Source organism: Oncorhynchus clarkii, chromosome 5, assembly GCF_045791955.1.
Source record: "Oncorhynchus clarkii lewisi isolate Uvic-CL-2024 chromosome 5, UVic_Ocla_1.0, whole genome shotgun sequence".
Classification (NCBI taxonomy): Eukaryota; Metazoa; Chordata; class Actinopteri; order Salmoniformes; family Salmonidae; genus Oncorhynchus; species Oncorhynchus clarkii.
Genome location: NC_092151.1, coordinates 44,489,566 through 44,511,815, shown reverse-complemented (window position 1 = coordinate 44,511,815; position 22,250 = coordinate 44,489,566). Strand labels below are relative to the sequence as shown.

General features: G+C 42.5%; 1 protein-coding gene across 4 annotated transcripts; it reads right to left on the bottom strand.

The window, feature by feature from the left end:
- Window positions 1-939: 939 nt before the first annotated feature.
- Window positions 940-21,000, bottom strand: LOC139408902 (RNA binding motif protein 18). Of its 4 annotated transcripts, none has more exons than XM_071153341.1 (6): window positions 20,470-21,000; window positions 19,075-19,500; window positions 12,328-12,454; window positions 11,523-11,603; window positions 7,252-7,340; window positions 940-2,310 (listed from the first exon to the last, which is right to left on the bottom strand). In XM_071153341.1, the coding sequence occupies exons 2-6, from the start codon at window positions 19,491-19,493 to the stop codon at window positions 2,151-2,153; spliced, it is 876 nt and encodes a 291-aa protein (XP_071009442.1). In that variant the 5' UTR covers window positions 19,494-19,500; window positions 20,470-21,000; the 3' UTR covers window positions 940-2,150. The 4 variants fall into 4 exon arrangements, with proteins under 4 accessions (XP_071009442.1, XP_071009443.1, XP_071009441.1 ...); XM_071153342.1 differs by having other exon boundaries at window positions 20,570-20,815; XM_071153340.1 differs by having other exon boundaries at window positions 11,517-11,603; window positions 20,570-20,641.
- Between the last annotated feature and the right edge of the window lie 1,250 nt (window positions 21,001-22,250).

Here is a 22,250-nt window from a genome sequence, read left to right as displayed (position 1 = left end):
AATCTCAACGGGAAAGTTTGATTCTGCAAGAGGATCTATGGAAAATTTGACACAAAATTAACATGACATCTCATTCTCACCCCAAATTTGGTGTTCGAGGACCTTGAAGACAATATGCTTGTCTCATTGACTCATGATGATCATCCTAAAAACGCATATGCCTTTCTATCACAGCATAAAAAATACCAACTAGCAGTAATTAATTTATTAATGATTGAAACGATGGATAATCATGATTTCCAATATACAGACTACTATCTTGAGACCCGCGCGAGTAACTGGAACTTTGGCAGTAAATATGTCACGGTTGCAGACATAACTGAAGACGCGCGGATCTCCCCTTCAAAATGATAACCATGTTGAATGCTACCAAGAGTTTGTGATTTCCCGGAAGCTGTTTCAATCATATCAGGCATTAGCTATGTCACTGTAAAAACATGTTCAATTCACAGGAAGATTGCTAAATAAATCATGTTGAAAAATGTTGCAGAAGGTCAAATATTCTGAGGTAGGCCTACTCTTTTTCTTACCATTCAGGTTGCAGGCAGAGTAACCATGCACCACTCACGTGGGCATCAATCGGACGCCCACATTTCAGATGCACTTAATGGGAGCGGGGTGAAGAAGCCCAATGTGATATCAAGCCAATTTCTTGATTGAAGAAAATTCTATTAGTGTTTTTTTATTAGTCAGACTATGAGGACTGGTAATATATAAACCTCATTGAAGATAGAGATGATATCCCGTGCACAACATCGATGAGGAGTGGTAAATAGATATGGGAATCTCCTGCTCTAGTTGAACCAGATTCTTCTAAACATTTGGCAGATCTACAAATGATGGGATACATAAAATAGCCATGTACAAACTTCAAAAACAACACGTAGACAACAATATAGGGCGGTATATTTACATTGAAATAAAAAAATACAAATATTATTTGTTTTCAAAGACAATTTTATGATTGAACAATGTAATCTACGAGTTGAGTTGCAATGTCGTTTACTGGGTGTCATAGCATAAATAAAAATAGTTATATTGCCCAAAGCTGCTCAACATTCTCCACTTATGATGACCCTCAAATCACACTCAAAACATAGCCACATGTGTTATGAATAAAATCCATTTAGCGTAACCTTCTTTGATCACAAGAAACACAGAATGGTGACAACCACTCAGTTTTAAAATACATGATTTTATGCCTTGCCTTCTTTTTTGTTACAGACCAACATGATAATGTCGGTCTGTAGCTAATGATAACAAGTAACTCAGAGCATGTGGGAAACGTATTATACTGTATTAGTCCACTACATTAGGTCAAATTGGAATTATGAAGGGTAATAATGTCAAACTCCCAACACTGAACGGCAAAGACAGAAATGAAACATTACAATAACAGTGTATTTGAAAAAAATCCAAACAGAAAAACAATAGTAAGATAAATGGAAGGTGTGATATTCTACATATCATACAATACATATAGCCATTGAAAATAGTTTTGGCTGAAGTTGTAGAAAAGTAGATTACAAAAAAACAAAACCTTCCTTGACAAAAAAATTATAATTCCTCTTCCAAGTAAACACACAATAGGAAAAAAATTTAATGGCTTGTTGCGCCATCTGTCCAAACCTGAAGTCATACAGTTTGGTGGCCTGACTCCCACTATAGCCTGGTCCCAGATCTTTTTGTGCTCTTGCCAACTTCATTGCAGTCATTGTCAATGAGTGACAAGGAGTTGGGATAATAGCACAAACAGATTGGCACCAGGCAACTCCCACAACACTACAGTGTAATAATAATTTAACAATCTGAGCATATTCCATATATACGTTCGCATCATGTTAACGTTAATTAGCACTTCAATTGTCTTGTAATCTGTTAATGTATTACAGGAGACCGCTGTAGAGGAAGTCACTGAGCCAGTCAGGTATTGGTAGGGTTGCAAAATTCCAGTAACTTTGTCAAAATTCCCAAGTTTTACAGAACTCCTGGTTGGAGGTTCCAGATGTCCTGCTTATTCCCTTCTGATATTGGGAATCTTCGAACACGGGGAATCTTCAAACAAGGAATTCTGGAAAACCTGGGAGTTTGGGGAAAGTTACCGGGGGAATTTTGCAAGCCTAGGTGTTGGATGTTCGGTCCCCTGTATGTCATCTCCTGAACTTGCGGAAGGGTCTGCTGTAAGGCTGTTGGCGTTTCTTCTCCGGAGGCTTGTTGTACATGTAGGCTGAGGGGCCCTGGTACTCCTCGTCTGGGTTCTCCTCCATCATCTGAAGCTTGGCCTCGATCGCACGAATCTTCGCACTCGTACTTTGTATGGGAGGGAGAAGAAGAGAGAGTGAGTGGGTAGGAGAGAGCAAGAGAGGGAGAGTGTGACTGTGAGAGAGCTATAGAGTGAGTGACTGAGTGGGGAAGTAAACGAGGGAGAGCGGGGGGGGGGGGGGGTGTGCAGAAGGAATAAAGGAAAATCAAGGAAACTCTTCTTTCTCTTCCTCCACACTGACTGGTCTATGGTTGGTGAGTTCGTGTTATTGAAGTTTATGGTAAATTAAATTAAATGCACTTTCCTGAGGACTCTCCCTTCAAGTAGAATTGAACTTTTTTTTACAAACAAATCTCATTTTCTGATGTAAATGGCATGTTATAGAAGGGTCCAGACACTTTGGTTGTGCAATTTTCACTTGTTTTTGAGAAACTTACCTGCACCAAATATGTCCTTTTAGAAATGGAAATGCTCTCAGCAAGGTTCGTACAGACAGTGACAAGTCAAATTCAAGGACTTTGAAGTACTTTTTCCATGCACAAATATTTATTTTCAAGGACCATAGGATAATAGTTCCTATTATGCAATTGTTTCTAGTCACCACCAGATGGCAGTATACTGCCACAACCAGATAAAAAAAATATAATTTATTAATCATCACTACCTTCCTTACAAGTTTTACTCAATATTACGTTTCACTACTTATTTATTACATACATACATACATACATGAGTGGTAAGTCAGTACTGATGACGTCGACTGATTTTCTTATATGAACTATAACTCAGTAAAATCTTTGAAATTGTGGCATGTTGCGTTAATATTTTAGTTCAATGTACCTGATAATATTACATTGTCTTTATATTTAAGTCCCAACACATTGACATAAAAGTGAATTCTAACAGTGTAAAAGGCCCCTAGTTTACTCTCAAATGTTATATTCTATACCCATTTGAAGAGAAACAAGTTATTCATGTGTTTGATAAGATTCTCTCAGGGGACCCTATTAAACATTTTAAAGAACCCCACATGGGTCCCCGACCCCAAGTTTGCGAACCACTGTAATACTAACCTCTCTCCTTACTTGCTTCAATGCGTCCTCTCTCTGTGCATCTCCTTTGCGTCCTTCCTTGCAGCCCCCATTCAACGTTAGAAACGAACTTCATCCTTCTAGCCATGCTACCAGATTATCAACCAGAGCCCTTGAGCTACATAAACTAGCAAGACATCTGACTGAAATATCAGCGACTATTTACCAGATGTCCACTCATTCTTCTGAGTCAGGGAGGTTTTTGTTTGGGGGATGTCTGTTGACACAGCCGAGTTTCCCGTAGGACAGAGAGGTGAATGAATATGCTGCTAACAAGGCAAATCCGGGGGAGCAGGCGAACATAACGAGCATACATTAATAATTTGCAATTAGAACGCAGATCAAGAAGGCTTCTGAGCGTTGATCAACGCTGGGAATGCAATAATAAGTGCGTAAACTATAATTAACAACATAAAAAGGTGCGTAAATGGCGTTCAACTACATCCCTGGTTGGGTCGCAAAACCCCTTCATAAACGTCAATTTAATCTACCTGCACATGACCATCTGATCATTTATCACTCCAGTGTTAATCTGCTAAATTGTAATTATTCGCCTACCTCCTCATGATTTTTGCACACAATGTATATAGACTCTTTAAAAAAAATAAATAATATTGACTTGTTTATTGTTTACTCCATGTGTAACTCTGTGTTGTTGTCTGTTCACACTGCTATGCTTTATCTTGGCCAGGCCGCAGTTGTAAATGAGAACTTGTTCTCAACTAGCCTACCTGGTTAAATAAAGGTGAAATAAAAATAAAATAACATTTTTAGATATCGATGTGACATTTGGTGGTGCCTGATCAGTCAGTTCTGTACCTGCCTGGCTGAGTGGCAGCGTGGGTGGAATATCTGAGTTTGCCTGGCAACCAGAGCGCGAAACACATGAGGAAATAAAACTCTGTAGTCTGCCTGGAAATTCATTTGTAAAACCAATGCATTTTTCATATTAACATATTTGATCATTTTTGAAGTACTAACTTGAGAAAATTCTTATTTTCAAGATGTTCTAGTACTTGAATTTCAGAGTGCCAAAATAACCCTGTCTCAGTACAGTGGTGGTCTTTAGATGTAGACCACATGAAATGATGTCATTCCGAACTTTGTCCGCAATGTAATATTCCATTTAGTTTGCGACTCAAGCGATACCTCTCCGTCCATTCTAGCAGAAGGCTACACAGACAATTGAACAGCTGGACAGGGGTAACAGCTTCGAGTCGCAGAAAATGGAATTCAATGTTGCGGATAAAGTTTGGAATGACATTTTCATGTGTACAACATCTAAAAAAACCTGCATGACTATAATGACAGCATTTCTAAAAGGATGCATTTTGGTGTTTTAGAGCATTTGTTCATGATTTTCCAAAACCCCCGTACTACACAACAAGGATGACGAAGTGAATCGCTGGTTGGGGTGAGTTTCTAAGAAAAATAAGTGAAATCGCAAAAAGAAAATGTCTGGAACCTTCTATAACATGCCATTGAGATTTTGTTGTAAAATAGCAAACTTCTCTTTTAAAGTCCTTCTTAGACATGGTTGTTTCATCAATAAAATAAAAAAGTGTTGCATTTGAGCTCAAGAGGCCATTTGTTTTTATAAATGCTACTTTCCACGTTATGTATAAACCCACCTCAACCACTCCTGCACACTGAATATGGTACTGACACTGACTTGTATATGCTGGCATTCTCGTGTTTCTTTAACTCACGTCATAGTTCCTGTTGGGTTTTATTCACACTTAAATGTTTTATTCTATTTTCTATTATTTTCTACACTATATATACACACACAAAAGTATGTGGACACCCCCTCAAATTAGCGAATTCGGCTTTTTCATATATATATCTTTTTAAATCTTTATTTAACTAGGCAAGTCAGTTAAGAACAAATTCTTATTTACAATGACGGCCTACCCCGGCCAAACCCTAACCCGGATGGCGCTGGGCCTATTGTGCGTCACCCTATGCGACTCCCAATCACGGCCGGTTGTGATCCAGCCTTGAATCAAACCAGGGTCTGTAGTGACGCCTCTAGCACTGAGATGCAGTGCCGTAGACTGCTGCACCCCGTATTTCAGCTACACCAGTTGAAAACAAAACTAAAATGACAACAGTGGAGAGGCAAACTTGGCTGAGAGGACCAGCAGATGAGTTATAGGGTAATTAGGCTCCCTCAGCAAAGTATCTGAATAAAATAATATATTACAGAATCTGAGTAATCCACCATTATAGCACTTTCAACATTTTTAGTGTAACATGTTCACCAGGTGGCCAGAGCTTACTCATGGGCAAATATTTGCCCTGAACATTATGACAGAGGAATACATTTTATTTTTCCACATTTTGTTACGTTACAGCCTTATTCTAAAATGGATTAAATAAAAAATGCCCCTCATCATTCTACACACAATACCCCATAATGATAAAGTGAAAACAGTTGATTTTTGCAAATGTATAAAACATTTTATTTTAAAGTGGCCTCCATAATTCTTAAATGGAAGAATTTTGGAACCACCAAGACACCACAGACACCTAGCTGCCTGGCCAAAGTGACCAATTGGGTGGCCTTGGTCAGGGAGCTGACCAAGAACCCGATGGTCGCACTGACAGTTTCTGACAGCCCAGTGTTTGCTAAAGGACTCTCAGACCATGAGAAACAAGATTCTTTGGTCTGATGAAACCAAGATTGAACTCTTTGGCCTGAATGCCAAGTGTCACGTCTGGAAGAAACCTGGCACCATTGCTACGATGAAGCATGGTGGTGGCAGCATCATGCTGTGGGAATGTTTTTTAGTAGCAGGGACTGGTAGACTAGTCAGGATTGAGGGAAAGATGAACGGAACAAAGTGCAGAGAGATCCTTGATGAAAACCTTCTCCAGAGTGCTCAGGACCAAGACAACACAGGAGTGGCTTCGGGACAAGTCTCAATGTCCTTGAGTGGCCCAGCCAGAACCAAGTCTTGAACCCAATTGAACATCTCTGGAGAGACCTGAAAATAGCTTCGCAGCAACGCTCCCCATCCAACCTGACAGAGCTTGAGAGGATCTGCAGAGAAGAATGTGAGAAACTCCCCAAATACAGGTATGCCAAGCTTGTAGGGTCATACCCAAGAAGACTCGATGCTGTAATCGCTGCCAAAGGTGCTTCAACAAAGTACAAGAGTCAAGGGTCAGAATACTTATGTAAATGTGATCGCAAATGTATTACAAATGAAAATAAATAAAATGTCAAAACCTGTTTTTGCTTTGTCAATATGGGTTATTGTGTGTAGATTGATGAGGGAATATCACCGTATTGTTGGGAAAGAGCTCTCGGTAAGAAATTCACTGTACTGTTTTTAACACCTTGTGCGCGTGGTGATTAAACGTTGAAACTTTCTCTATAAATATCTTCTGAACGTTATTTCGTGAACTGCATCGTTCCAGAAACAAGCAAGCAGCTTGTAAGTAAGCAGTTCACGGTAAAGGTCTGCACCGGGTTGCATTCGGCGCATGTGATCAAATAAAATGTGATCATCACCATGTTGTTTTTTGTTGACGGAGCGAAGGCGAGGAGCATCTCGCGTAACATTGCGAAATAAATTGCAGTACATGTTCTGCTGTTCTATCGCACGCGCAATTATGGCCGATGGGGAAAAAAACAGTGTCCTTAGTCGGCAGCAACTTCTTTGTTGTTATAATATCGCAAATGGACGTGGCAGTTTCACCAAGTAGGATTCCAGCTTTTAAATACATTTAAGTTAAGACTTTTAGGTGTTGATCATGAGTCTAACATACACCCTAATCTGGTATATCATACTGTAATTTATAGGCGTCTAAAATAGTGTAGGGAGGGTGAGTGAAGTATGAAGGGAGAGTCAGAGAGGGAGGAGGGTCAGAGAGACAGATTGGACCAACCTGAGATTGGTTGGTAAGTCTAGTTCTGCGCTGCAGGACGGCTCCAGGCTGGCAGGACCATTCTTATCCCCTCTGAAACCCTCAAACCTCTGAAAAAGAAAGAAAGAAAGAAAGAAAGAAAGAAAGAAAGAAAGAAAGAAAGAAAGAAAGAAAGAAAGAAAGAAAGAAAGAAAGAAAGAAAGAAAGAAAGAAAGAAAGAAAGAGAGAGAGAGAGAGAGAGAGAGAGAGAGAAAGAGAGAGAGAGACAAAGAGAGAGAGAGACAAAGAGAGATATAGAGAGACGCAGACAAACAAACAGAGATACAAAAACAAAAGCAAGGAGAAGAACATCTGTGAGACATGCAAGTAAAGTAACATAGGACATGATGAGGTATAAGGAGAGTTTCTAGAGAATGAACTTCAACTTCCTCCCACATGGCTGACTGCTGAGCAGAACGTGAGCTGGTAACCACAGATGGAGCAGAGCTTTGGGGCCCAGCTAGCTTACGGTCATGGTTGGACCAGGTAACCAGAGCGGAGCCCGTTTAGATTACGGTTGCACCATAGACCAGGGAGGGACCAGGGTCACCCCGTTGGTCTGCTGCTGCTGCTTTTGGTCAAATCCCCTCACTGGCATTGTGATGCCCTTTTCTGAGGCATTGTGGGGGAAGGTGAACGGCACAGCAATATAACTGTGCATTCATTCCTCTCAAAACCGCCCCTCACAACTTCCCCAACGTGAGTGATGCAATGTGAACCTGTAGAGAGAAGAACGGGAAAGAAAACACATCAACATACAAGAAAATACTCATATTAGACTTACCAGGTCTAGTAATCAGCTAGGATCAATAGGATGCATTTATAATAAGTGCCATGATCACCATGGTTTCAAAAAGTGTCGCTTTCTGAACCAATATGAATGGATGAATGACATTTATTTTTACATTAGTCAATTAGCAGACGCTCTTATCCCGAGAGACTTACAGTTGGTGCATCCGTCCCAAAGGGATACTTCAGGAGGTTGGCGATGGAGCCCTTTATCTATCTCCCCGGAGTCAGAGTAACTCGTGGCATTTCTATGTCTCTGTGTGCAGTCTGAAGGAAGTTGCTAACTAGAGTTTAGCGCAATTTCTAACTGGCGTCGGAGCAACGACTGGAAGTCCATGGCATCTGCCAGGATGCTAGTCGATACCATAGACTTTCAGTCATTGCGCTAATGCTAGTTAGCATTGGCTCGCTGAACTACCTCCAACTTCCTTTAGACTGGGCGCAGAGATAAATGAGGTCATCGGACTGGGGAAGTAGAGAAAGGGCCTCATTGCCAGAATCCCAAAGCGTCCCTTTAAGATAGCTAGGTGAGACAGCCACATATCAGTCATGAAGATGACTATTCCTCAACGCAACATGGAAATAAGTATTACAATGAAAGCAAACAAACGGGCCCTTGCTTTCTCACGCCAGAGTACTTAACAACCCACTAGTCATAATAGATGCTGAGGTCATTCATTTAGGACCATGATTAGGCGTCAAACAATGACCCTCAAATACTCCCTTCCCTCCATTTTTACAAGTCGTTCTACAAGAATGCATCCTATACGTTCCGGATAGGCCAGCACCACGGGTCTATTTACTGCACGCGAGACCCGTATCACATTTCTCTCGTTAGATCAGTGCCTCTTCCCTCCATTATCTTTAAGTTCACAGGTTCAAAAAGGACAGGCTCAGAGGCGACCAACTCTCAACGTTTCTGGGGGGGGGGAACATCCGTCCAGTGGTTGACGCATGTCTGATGACAAAGCTGAAGATCTCCAGACAGTCGGCCTGTCCATCCCCTCGGTTAAGCCATGGTGACGTTATACTATACAGAACATGGCAATTACAAGGAAAATGAAACCGCCATGCAAATGAAACAGCACGGATCCTTGAATGACGTGACCGTTTACTTAAAAATCATATAAAAAAATATTGAAAAAATGTAATCAAAATGATTGAATTCTATTGGCATTGATGTCACTCGATACAGAATGGCTCAGTGAGTCAGACATGGGATGTGGGAATAGACCAGATGCACACACGTGCGGACGGCCCAGTACGCCACTGGGGCCGAGCTCCCAGCCACCCAGGACCTCTACACCAGTCAGTGGAAGGTCCTAGAAATCATCAAAGACTCCAGCCGCCCAAGACATAAACTGTTCTCTCTGCTACCGCACGGCAGGCTATACCGATGCACTGGAACCAACAGGACCCTAAACAGCTTCTACCCCCCCAAGCCATAAGACTGCTAAATAGTTAGTTAAATAGTTAACCGATAGCCCAGACTTTCTGTGTATTGACCCTTTATGCACTATCTCGTTTGACTCATCACGTGCGCAGCTGTTGCTGTTTGTCTATCCTATTGCCTCGTCACTTTATCCCAACAAGCTGTCTCTACCCTTAACCTTGTTCTGAACACCTCCGAAACAAAGGTCATGTGGTTTGGTAAGAAGAATGCCCCTCTCCCCACAGGTGTGATGACTACCTCTGAGGGTTTAGAGCTTGAGGTAGTCACCTCATACAAGTACTTGGGAGTATGGCTAGAAGGTATACTGTCCTTCTCTCAGCACATATCAAAGCTGCAGGCTAAAGTTAAATCTAGACTTGGTTTCCTCTATCGTCACCCAAGCTGCCAAACTAACCCTGATTCAGATGACCATTCTACCCATGCTAGATTACGGACACATTGTTTATAGATCGGCAGGTAAAGGTGCTCATGAGCGGCTAGATGTTCTTTACCATTCGGCCATCAGATTTGCCACCAATGCTCCTTATAGGACACATCACTGCACTCTATCCTCCTCTGTAAACTGGTCATCTCTGTATACCTGTCACAAGACCCACTGGTCGATGCTTATTTATAAAACCCTCTTAGGCCTCAGTCCCCCCTATCTGAGATATCTACTGCAGACCTCATCCTCCACATACAACACCCATTCTGCCAGTCACATTCTGTTAAAGGTCCCCAAAACACACACATCCCTGGGTCGCTCGTGTTTTCAGTTCGCTGCAGCTAGCAACTGGAGCAAGCTGCAACAAACACTCAAACTGGAGAGTTTTATCTCAATCTCTTCATTCAAAGACTCAATCATGGAAACACTTATTGACAGTTGTGACTGCTTTGCGTGATGTATTGTTCTCTACCTTCTTGACCTTTGTGCTGTTGTCTGTGCCCAATAATGTTTGTTCCATGTTTTGTGCTGCTACCACGCTGTGTTGTCATGTGTTGTTGACTTGCTATGTTGTCGTCTTAGGTCTCTCTTTATGTAGTGTTGTCTCTCGCCGTGATGTGTGTTTTGTCCTATATTTATATGTTATTTATTTTATTTTTTAATCCCAGCCCCCGTCCCCGCAGGAGGTCTTTTGCCTTTTGGTAGGCCGTCATTGTGAATAAGAATGTGTTCTTAACTGACTTGCCTAGTTAAATAAAAGGTTATAATCCCGATATGTACATATCTACCTCAATTACCTCGTACCCCTGCACATCAACTCTGTACTGGTACCCCGTGTATATAGCCAAGTTATCGTTACTCGTTGTGTATTTTTCTATCTCTTCCTTTCTGCATGTTGGGAAGTAAGCATTTCATGGTTAGTCTACACCTATGGGTTTACGAAGCATGTGCCAAATAAAATGCGATTTGTTATTCTTGATCTGTCTTGTGTGTGGGGAGCATGTCATGAATCTTGAGATGAGTGGGGGGTGGTGGTGGGGGTCTGGAACCAGTTGTCCGCTGCTTGTTATTGTCAAAGGAGGGCTGCACTGTTAACCTTGACCTGAACCTGGTGTCTCATTCCCCTCAGGGGAGAGTGGGGGACGGGGGGTGTACAGGAGGGGCGTGATTCGGCCCCATACAGGATTTCCTTAGTCCATACAGGCAGCTGCCTATTGTTAGGGACAGACCAGGGTTGCTGGAGTCCAAGAGATCTCCCCCCTGCCTAGAGGGACTGTCTGGAGCACTGTCCTCTCCAGTCCTACACGCCTGCCTTTCTGCTACTGTTCTACACTCCTAGTCAATTTGTGGCCATTTTGTTGTACCCAACAGCACTCACACACACACACACACACACCACTGACCAGACCACAGGCAAACACACTGCTGCATGCAGGACGCTTAGGCTTAAGTCCGCACAACTTCAGAACCTGATATAGGCTAGCCTTTTTGCCCTAAGAGAGGGACACACAATGAATCACAGGCCATGCTGTGTGTGTGTGTGTGTAGTAAAGGCGAGAGGTTTAACCGGGTGACATTTACCTTTACCTGTGCGTGTGCCCAGCGCACCACTAGCTTCTTGGACAGGGCCAGCTTCCCATTCAGACAATGGATCGCCCTCTCAGCCTCCTGGAGATGGGGGAAAAAAGGGGTTTGATCCTCATAAAAATATAAACACATTTCACCTTGAAAAACCAGGCCAGTATCATTACATTGTAGTCATTTAGCAGACACTTATCCAAGAGCTCTTACACAAATCAATATGTCATTATTCTCTATCATAAAGTGATAACAGAGACAGTAATGACTGATGGATCACCCAGTCCGTGGGGCTCTAGTGGTGTGTGTGTGTGTGTGTGTTTGCGTGCATGAGGCTAATAAATACACACTTCCTCTGAATAACACCCCAGGGACAGCCTCCCATCACACTCGAGACACTCACAGTGAATAAGAGATCTTTATCTTAGCTTTGGTTGAGCCCTGAAGAGCCCTATGAAGTTTGAAGCAATATCTTCACGGGGAGAGATGGGGAAACGGTTGGCTATACTGTATCTTTTGTCTATTCCGTGTATAGCTTTTGACTTGCCCCAACTTTTCACTTTTGTGAGTTAATATTTATACAAACGCACTTATCTCTCCCAATAAGCTTGATAACGACTTCATTTAGGAAACATTCCCTTCACAACGAGTGTGAAATGTGGTTGTCTCGACTAGCGGTCTTCAGATGAATGCACTATTACGTCGCTCTGGATAAGAGCGTCTGCTAAATGACGCCAATGTAAATTCATATGGAGGTAGAGACTTATCTTTTCTTGGAATTGAAAGATGTGAAATGGCTGGTGTGGTGTCGTACCTCTTTGGTGTGGAAGTTAACGAAACAGTATCCTCGGGGCTGGCCCTCCAACGGTCCAGACTTGTGGAACAGGAAGTCAAACTGTTTCACCTTCCCAAACTTCTCCAGAAGCTTCACCAGGTGATACCTGCAGAGGAAACACACACACACACACACACATTTATACTGAGACTCACTCTAGCGCTTTTCATCTGCTGTGACAAAGTAAAAATCAACTGTATTTCTCGTTTATGCATTTGATTTGCTTGGATAAATCCGGTCATGTATTACTTTGAAATAACATTTAGTGGTCATGCGTAATCTCCAAAGCACATTATGATTAATATAAAGGACTAAATTGAATTACTGTAGAAGATGTTGAAACGAAATAAATGACTAAAAATGTCTCTTTCAATACAGGCAGGTCTTTCAACGCCAGACTTCCACCATCAACTAAGATGACCAAGACAGTCCAACCTATTCATAAAACATCATGACTATATTTGCCTTCCCTGTCACCTGCCCCTGATTAGAATGACCGGTCTCTTACACCTTTTGAGCCGCAGTAAATCTTCCATCCACACAATACAGAGGATACAGCGGCAGGACAATGAGAGAGAGAGAAAAAAAAAAGAAAAGAGGAAGCCTGATTTCAAGAAAAACATTCCCTACTGTACAGTGCACGGCTGCGTGCGGCTAGCTGCCGTAACTGCCTCGGCCTGTTAGCCTACAATAGTCGTGGGAAATTGAACGCGTCCACCTTCCATTCAGAAGGTTATTAGCAGTGGGATTCATTGTCACTAACATCCAGGATCCATTAAAAAAATAATAATAATAATTGCTTGACCGTCTGACCCTTGAGGTGGTCTCGATTGTAGCCTCATTGCCCTGTTATCAAGTGCTAAACTATGAAGAGTCCCTTACAGCAGTACATACTGTACTGGCCCGGCCTTGTACCAATCAATAGATGAATTTGTCATGACCGTGGCCAACAGCTGTACCAGTGATTCAGAGGGAACTTGAGGTTATACCCCCTGACACAAGACTCAACATTTTGGGATAAGATTCAAGCCTACACTCATTCGACACACTGTGAAGTTCAAGTAGAAGGGATCTCGCACACGTCATCTACCGTATAACAGAGTGAGAAATTGGGACAACAGTAAAGGAGATATATTTAGTCCAAGCTGTAATGGGGGGGGGGGGGGGGGGGGGGGGGGGGGCAGTCTGAACAAGAAGCAGACAATTTCATATGTCCATGTCGACGGTCTGTATTGGTGGGCAGCCTAGCATGCAGTCTGTGTGTAGGAGAGTGCATTCTCTCTATTGTCCGAGCCAAATATCACTGTCCGTGCACGCCAAAAGCCTATGCTGCATGCTAACACTTCAGGGCGTTATCAGAAGAACATCAACAGTGTAGACTGGGCATGAACAGATGAATAGAAAGGCTACCTAGTCATAGAGTCACAATATACAGTACCAGTCAAAAGGTAGGACACACCTACTCATTTAAGGGTTCTTCTTTTTTAATAGGGAAGACATCAAAACTATGAAATAACACATATGGAATCATGTAGTAACCAAAAAAAAAAGTGTTGAATCAAAATATATTTGAGATTCTTCAAGGTAGCCACCCTTGGCCTTTATGACAGCTTTGCACCCTCTTGGCATTTTCTCAACCAGTTTCATGAGGTAGTCACCTGGAATGCATTTCAATTGAAAGGTGTGCCTTGTTCAAAGTTAATTTGAGGAATTTCTTTCCTTCTTAATGCACTTGAGCCAATCAGTTGTGTTGTGACAACGTAGGGGAGGTATACAGAAGATAGCACTATTTGGAAAAATACCAAGTCCATATTATGGCAAGAACAGCACAAATAAGCGAAGAGAAATGACAGTCCGTCATTAAGACATGAAGGTCAGACAATGCGGAACATTTCAAGAACTTTGAAAGTTTCTTCACGTGCAGTCACAAAAACCATCAAGCGCTATGATGAAACTGGCTCTCATGAGGACCACCATAGGAAAGGAAGACCCAGAGTTACCTCTACTGCAGAGGATAAGCTCATTAGAGTTACCAGCCTCAGAAATTGCATCCCAAATAAACGCTTCACAGAGTTCAAGTAACAGACAAATCTCAACATCAACTGTTCAGAGGAGAATTAGGCCTTCATGGTCGAATTGCTGCAAAGAAACCACTACTAAAGGACACCAATAAGAAGAAGAGACTTGCTTGGGCCAAGAAACATGAGCAATGGACATTAGATTGATGGAGATCTGTCCTTTGTTTTGATGAGTCCAACCGCTGCGTCTTCGTGAGATCCAAAGAAGGTGAACAGATGATCTCCGCATGTGTGGTTCCCACCGTGAAGCGTAGAGGAGGAGGTGTGATGGTGTGGGGGTGCTTTGCTGGTGACAGTCTGATTTATTTAGAATTCAAAGCACACTTAACCAGCATGGCTACCACAGCGATACACCATCCCATCTGGTTTGCGCTTAGTGGGACTATCATTTGTTTTTCAACAGAACAATGACCAACACACATCCAGGCTGTAGAAGTGCTATTTGACCAAGAAGGAGTGTGATGGAGTGCTACATCAGATGACCTGGCCTCCACAGTCACCCGACCTCAACCCAATTGAGATAGTTTGGGATGATTTGGATCGCAAAGTGAAGGAAAAGCAGCCAACAAGTGCCCAGCATGTGGGAACTCCTTCAAGACTGCTGGAAAAGCATTCCAGGTGAAGCCTGATTGAGAGAATGCCAAGAGTGTGCATAGCGGTCATCAGGGCAAAGGGTGGCTACTTTGAAGAATCTCAAATATATTTTGATTTGTTTAACACTTTTTTTGGTTACTACATTATTCCATATGTGTTTTGATGTCTTCGCTATTATTCTACAATGTAGAAAATAGTAAAAAATAAAGAAAAACCCTTGAATGAGTGGGTGTGTCCAAACGTTTGGCTATATTCATGATCTCTTATGGATTTATAAAACAGGTAGTGGTTGTGTCATAGTCATCACAGGTATGTTGAAAGCATGACATTCAGCTACATTGGCTGACGTTGAATTCCACATAATGCAATAGAGTCTCAGGTCAGGCAATAGCCTAGGTCTAACCGGTATTTATTGATCTCAAGCTTAGGTCAGATACAACACAAAATGTTTCCTATTGAAGTCGAAGTTTAAAGACATATCTACATTATTTCACAATGTAAAATAATTACAATGTGAATGTCCTTTGATAGCCTATGTTACGTAAATAAATAAACAAAAACATGGGTGAGCCTTTATTTTTTTTCTTCCGGAGTGACTGCCTGGGAATTGTGTTGTGTACAAGTAGCCTAACAGAGATGCTTGTTGCTTTCATACATTTCTCCAGCAGTTATTTTTAAATCGTGGAAAGGTATGTAGCCTAGGAGCAGGATTTGGGGGAGTACTAGGGATCCCGGGTTACGTCCCAAATGGCACCCTATTCCCTATATAGTGCGCCACTTTTACCAAAGCCCTATGGGGCCCGGTCAAAATTAGTGGACTACATAGGGTATAGGATCTTATTGTGGATACACCCATGGACTGGATGTATTAATGTCTTTCCTTGGCCTCCCAGGAGCTTTCTTCGACAAGCAGAATTTCTCACTTTCCCAGACTCCACCCTCTGCAGGCTGGAATGGAGCGTCTTCCTGCGACATGCTTCTGGTACAGATTGAGGAATTGATAGTGGGCTGATACACCGGGAAGGACCACAGGAGGGGACGGGACCACGTCTGGCCTTTAACAGACCACAATGCACTTCTCCTGGGGGCTGTAAAACGTGCTGGCAGGCAGGAGGTTGAGGAGGGCAGCTAAGGGTTGGTGAGGGGAGGAGTGATCTCCTTGCTCGAGGGGGTTCTTCTGTGAAAGCATGAACCTGAGCCAAGCTGGACATCTGTTGAATAACCATGCGGGTGAAGCGGCCCAGCGCCTACAGTTCCTCCATCTATGCAAGCTGTGCAAGCAGTTGCTCCCGACGCCACTTGGGTACACTGCAGCATCCACAGAGAGGCTCTTTGCAACCACGTACCTATGTAAGAGTGGATTTTTTAGCCCTCACTAGCAAGAAACTAAATACAGGCACAGACTGTGTGTGGGAAATTATTTAAGACTGAGACTCTCTCCAATATAACCCAACATTGCAGAGTTATGTGCATCCTTTCAAGCACACCCTTCTCAATAACTTGTGGTGAGTTACTCACAATTTGATGAACAAATAAGGTATTATATGTAAGATGGTTAAATAAAAAGCAAAATGATTGATTATTATTATTTGTGCCCTGGTTCCCACGAGCCGGGTAGTGACAAAAACTCACACTCATTATGTTTAATAAATATGTTGTAATGTGTGTGTGTGGCAGGCTTACAATGATGGCAAAAAACAACATTTGAGAGTACGCTGACCCTGGTGCTAGAGGGGGTACGCAGCTGGAGGTTGAATGTTCGAAGGGGTATGGGACTATAAAAAGTTTGGGAACCACTGAAACAGAAAATGTGTATGTTACAACAAAATGCAAATTACAACAAAATTTCCTCGCGTTGTTAAGTCCATGTTACTGTAGAGTCCGTTACAGCAGAAACGGACTCAACCGCACAAATGCCCAGCCAATTCCTTCTTCGGTCAGCTGTTTTGTCCACATTTGTTATTTTAACGGTTATTTTATTTTCATGATGGTCTTCATCCATAATTGTCAGTTACACAGTTATACGGTAATTGTGCCAACTCTAGCCATGTGTGTGGTGTGTGTGCGTGTGTGTGGGAGATGTGCCTGGGCAGGCGGGTCGAGCAGGTGGGTTGGGGTGTTGTCCCTCTCACCTGATGACTGTCTCCTTAGCTAAAGACACACTCCTGAAACACAGTCAGGCTGGTGTTTGTCTAACGACAGCCTGTGCCTGAGACTGGTGCACAACATGTTACGCAAGATATCACATCTGCTGCTATAAGAGCTCAGCTGCCTCTTCAAAAACAAAATGTGCCAAAGTGTTGATTCTGCTCCCTGAGATATGGGGAAGGTAGCAAAAGCATTCCCAGATGAAATGCAGCCTATATCATTCAAAGAATTATTCACAGAATCCAGACTGTGACCCCGGAATTATGCATTTTTCAACAAGCTAAACGCTGATGATCTCCCAACTTCAGTTTAGCTTTTCTACCACTTTTTTAGTTTCTCCAAGAGAAGGGGGAAAAAAAACAGGGAATTGAGCAATCGCTCAGCATTGTCCCGAGACTGGATTCTTCCAGAGATCTGGAGGGCTCGAGATCATGACTGATGATGGTGCTGAGGATCTGACACCATTAAGACCTGTGGATTAATTAGCATGGAAAATAATGAGAAAAGAAAGGATTCTTGGCTGAGAGAGACAGAGAGAAAACACAGAGAGAACGTTAGAGGGACGAGAGAAAGAGAGAGAGAAAGTAGCCTAGTAGCAGTTGTGGAAACCGTGTGGTCGTGTTAAAAGAGTGTACAACGTTTCCCGCCAGATTTCAGAGTGCAACTGTAGTGCCAGATGCCCTGGGGGAATCTTCCAGTTTGGACTTCTCCTTAGAGAAATGAGTGATCAATGGCTCCTGATGCTGCAGCAAGCAGTGAGTCTAAGACTTTGTCCCAAATGGCCCCCTAGTCCCTATATATTGCAATACTATTTTTTTTTTTTTTTTACCATCTCCTCTTCAACACCACAATCAATCTCTCTGACAGAGACTACACATTAGCGGTAAAAACTAAGAAATTACAGCAGAGATTTGTACCTCACATCTCCATTACCCACTTATTTGATCTCCTGGCTCGCTGTAAAAAGAAAAATAACAAAGTGCCTGTAGCTGAATACTGACCCTCACTCAGAAAACAAGAACAGACCTCTCTACAGTGCTACCTACCTGCATGTCACTTTACAGAGAGGAGGGCCCTGAAGTAGGTCTTGCTACAACAAACACTTGGAGCATGTGAACTAATTCATCTTACCAATCACCAGCCTGTGGGCATATTTTGTTGTTTTCCTTATACCCTATGTAGTGCACTACTTTTGACCAGAGTCCTATGGGAATAGGGTGCCATTTGGGATGCACACCAGGTTATTTAAAGGAAAACAGAGGGTAGAGGGGAAGGAAATGCCTGTCTAGACACCAGCCCCAGCAAGCTGTATATTTTCCAGGGGCCCACCAGCCAATCCCAACCTGTGCTGCCCTCCACCCACTCCTTCTTCTGAAGCAAAAAGAGCAGCCAGCAAGCTACAGGTTGACAGAGTAAACACGCCAGGTGAGTGAGAAATGATGGCAGCCCTTCAGCAGAACAGGTCGCCATGCCCGAGTGCCTCTCTTTCACACGCCCAACGTTGTCTGCTCATTCTCCAGCCCTCACAGACACACGGCTAATCAATCATACAGGCCAGTCACGGCGGTTGCTCCGCTGGGCTGCTGCTGCATTGCCTCCCTGGCAGGGAGGAGCGAGCGCCCCACCTCCCAGTCAAGGGCGGAGAGAGTAAAAGTTGCCCTTAACAACTAGCCTCGTACAACCAGCCTGATCTCGCAAGCTCACATAAATGATGCATATCTGTGTAGCAAGCTGGTGAGATTAGGCTGGTTGTACGAGGCTACCGTACCACTGGTTCAGGGTTAAATACATGTTTAATCTGCCTGATGGTTAAGGCAAGGATTTTAGAGTAGGGTGATCTGATCCTAGAGCTGTGGTTAGGGACAAATTCTACCTCGAGGTTCATGGAACAAGAGGATTCACTCACTCTGTGATTTTAGGATCGATGTTCCCGATCCACAGGCGATGGCCTTCGTGTGACGAGCTTTCTGAAATGATAGAGGCATTCTCCACGGTCTCCACTGCCAGCTGTGCTGTCGTGGGTTTCTTGCTTTCTGAAATGATAGTGACATCATCGTCTGCCGTCTCCACTGCAGAAGGTGTAGGTTTCTTGCTTTCAGAAATGATAGTGACATCATTGTCTGCCGTCACCACTGCAGAAGGTGTAGTTTTCTTGCTTTCTGAAACTACGGTGACATCCTGGTCCTCCACGGCTGATGGTGTGGGTTCCTTCCCTTCTGAAATGGTAGAAGAAGGACGCTCCACTGTCTCTACTGCAGACCGAATAGGTTTCTCGCGTTCTGTAACAATGGGGGAACTCTCCGCCGTCTCCACTGCCGACTCCATGGGTCTCCTGAGAGAGAAAGAGAGAGATAGGCTTTGGGAGTGTGCCCTTCGGCAAAATAATGTGACCCACAACTTGATTAAATACTGATAAACCCCTATGAAAATGAAAACATCAAGTAGCCTAGCTAGCTAATCACAGGTCCTATCTTTTTGTGATAATACGTTTCACTGCGTTCACTGTTCAGACAGAAATATTAACTAGCCATCAGACTGTTAAATAGTCACCACTAGCCAGCCTCAGCCCAGTACCCTGGCCTGAACTTTAGACACTGTTACTAGCCTGCTACCACCTGGTACTCAACCCTGCTGCCCTATGTACATAGTCATTGAACACTGGTCACTTTAATAATATTTACATACTGTTTTACCTACTTCATGTGTATATACTGAATGCTAGTAACAGCTCATGTTATATAACTGCTGTTGTACACATTTTCAATTCATTTACGTTACTGTCCATAATGTCTATACACACCATGATATGCATCTATATTTATATCCCAGACGATGACATGCATTGCTCGTTCTAATATTTCTGAACTCCTTCCTTTGGGGGATTTGCGTGTATTGTATTGTAGGTATTACTGCACTGTTGGAGCTAGGAACATAAGTATTTCGCTACACACGCGACAACATCTGCAAAATATGTGTACGCGCAACAACATCTGCAAAATATGTGTACGCGATACAATACAATTTGATTTGATTTGGTTTAGCTAGCTAGTTTACGTTAACAGCAATCCAGTTAACTATCATTGGCAATGGATCTAGTTAGATGACTAAAGATAAACCATGATGAAATACACATATACATATATATATATATATCAATTGTTTGTTTTATGTTTCTGTTCACTTTGCAACATGGATTTGTCAATGCCAAGAGCCCTCGACACGGAGGGGTGTCAAGCATTGCTAACGAAGTAAGCTAGTTATTATGCTAGAATTAAGTGTATGTATCAAACGTTTAATTTACCTTGTTCGGTAGAAACTTTGTCTGACGGTGAACGGCTCAACGTTTAGAGATTACTATATCAACAAAACGTCAATAGAATTCTATAATTTAGATAAAATACCTTAGTACACAAAGCTCCGGTGAGCTAGCTGCTAGCCGCAAGATAGCAAAAACAAAGGCGCTTGTGAATGACGTCTTACACAATCTCGCCCAAAAGGAGCACACACATTGATGACACCCAAAACATATTATTTGAATGAATATGAGGAATAACGCAAGCGTCGGCTCCAGCTATTGCTGCTTTCAAGACAACTGAGTATTCGTGAAAGGAATGAGGTCAAATCATGACGTCAGTGATATTTTAGTCGGAACTAAAAAACTCTGAAATGTCCGACTTGCTAACTGGTTGTAGTTATACACGTGCCGCGCTCAACAAATCAACAAGTCGGTTATTTCCGAGTTTCCTATGTCCGACTAGCATCGGATGGCGGTTCAAAACGATTTTCCCCAGCTGGAGTTTTTTTTTTCACGAGGTCCAAGCTGTCACCCACTAAAGTCGGAAGTCAGGGAATTCTGAGTTCCCAGTTATTTTGAACGCGGCATTTTTTCCAACGCTCTTCACAGCCTTGCGCAAAAAAAACACATTTTACAAGATATAGCTAAGTAGTAACATTAAAATGCAACGAAGTAGTCCATGCATACAGTAGTTACAGTGTAAAGATCAAATCCCAAATATACTCTTGTATCAATCCAATATGTCTTTAAGCTTACTCGAATGCATGTCCAACGACCTTCCTTCCATATATGACAGATACATTCCACAAACGTTTTAACGTTAGCTAGTAGTAGCCATCATGCTAAGCTAGTTAGCTTTCGTGTCAGCGTGTCACATGCATGATTGATATTGATATGATCGATATGCAGTCAACTATCTAATACCCCTGGGCTTATAAAGGCTGGTAAAATGCTACAGTTAAATCTTAAGTCCTTGCTACATAATCTTTTGGACTAATACATTAATGATATACTGTAACATACCCATTGATTCTTGAAGAATACCATTTATAAATGACTCATGACCTTAGTTCAACTGTCATAACCCATCAGAACCCAAAATATAGGCCTAAGTTTTACTCCAATGTTTGTTAACAAGGTAAACAAACACTATAGCCTCTGAAGATGCTTAAAACTATATATTTAATATCATGGGTGATCAGTCCTTGCATCCATAGCTCTGTCAATGAATTTAGCTTTTTAGTGAAACATGGTCGGAGGATACGCTTTGTAATTGTTTCAATTAAGAATTGTAGCTTTTTAACAACATAGGCCAGAAATATTCAGTGATGGCGTACAATGTGGGCATACCAGCTGAACTCTTGCAGTTTATGAAGAAATATCAAAGAGATACAGTATCCCACTGAACACCTGTGCTACAGTTTTTCTGCTTCACTTCACGTGTAAAGACAGCCATCATCCCTCCTCTATCGCTTCCAGTGGACTCAGACACACTACCAATTGTTAAATATACCCTAGAGGTAACACAAAAGAGTCATGCTTTTCATCTTCCTATAGTCTTACCACCAGGCACCAGTCGTGTCTTTCAGTGAGCCTGCCTGCTGCTGGCTTTACAAGGGAGTGATAAAATCAACCTGGGTTTATTTAGAGAATAAAGCACTTGTATGGTCTCTGCCTTCTGTCCCAGATATTATTGATACAGTAAAGCGCTGCTGACTGTAACAACACAGAGATTGTAGGGGAGACTGTGGGCTGTTCTGGATTTTTTGTTAGTTCTTTTCACCTTT

Bases quoted from the DNA above. Each gene is read 5' to 3' on its own strand.
- LOC139408902 (XM_071153340.1), bottom strand. From the start codon at position 19,493: ATGGAGTCGGCAGTGGAGACGGCGGAGAGTTCCCCCATTGTTACAGAA. The intron at 12,455-19,074 runs GTGAGTGAATCC...TTTCCTCTGCAG, and splicing joins ATCGATCCTAAAATCACAGA to GTATCACCTGGTGAAGCTTC. The intron at 7,341-11,516 runs GTAAATGTCACC...TTTCTTTTTCAG, and splicing joins GGGCACACGCACAGGTAAAG to AGGTTTGAGGGTTTCAGAGG.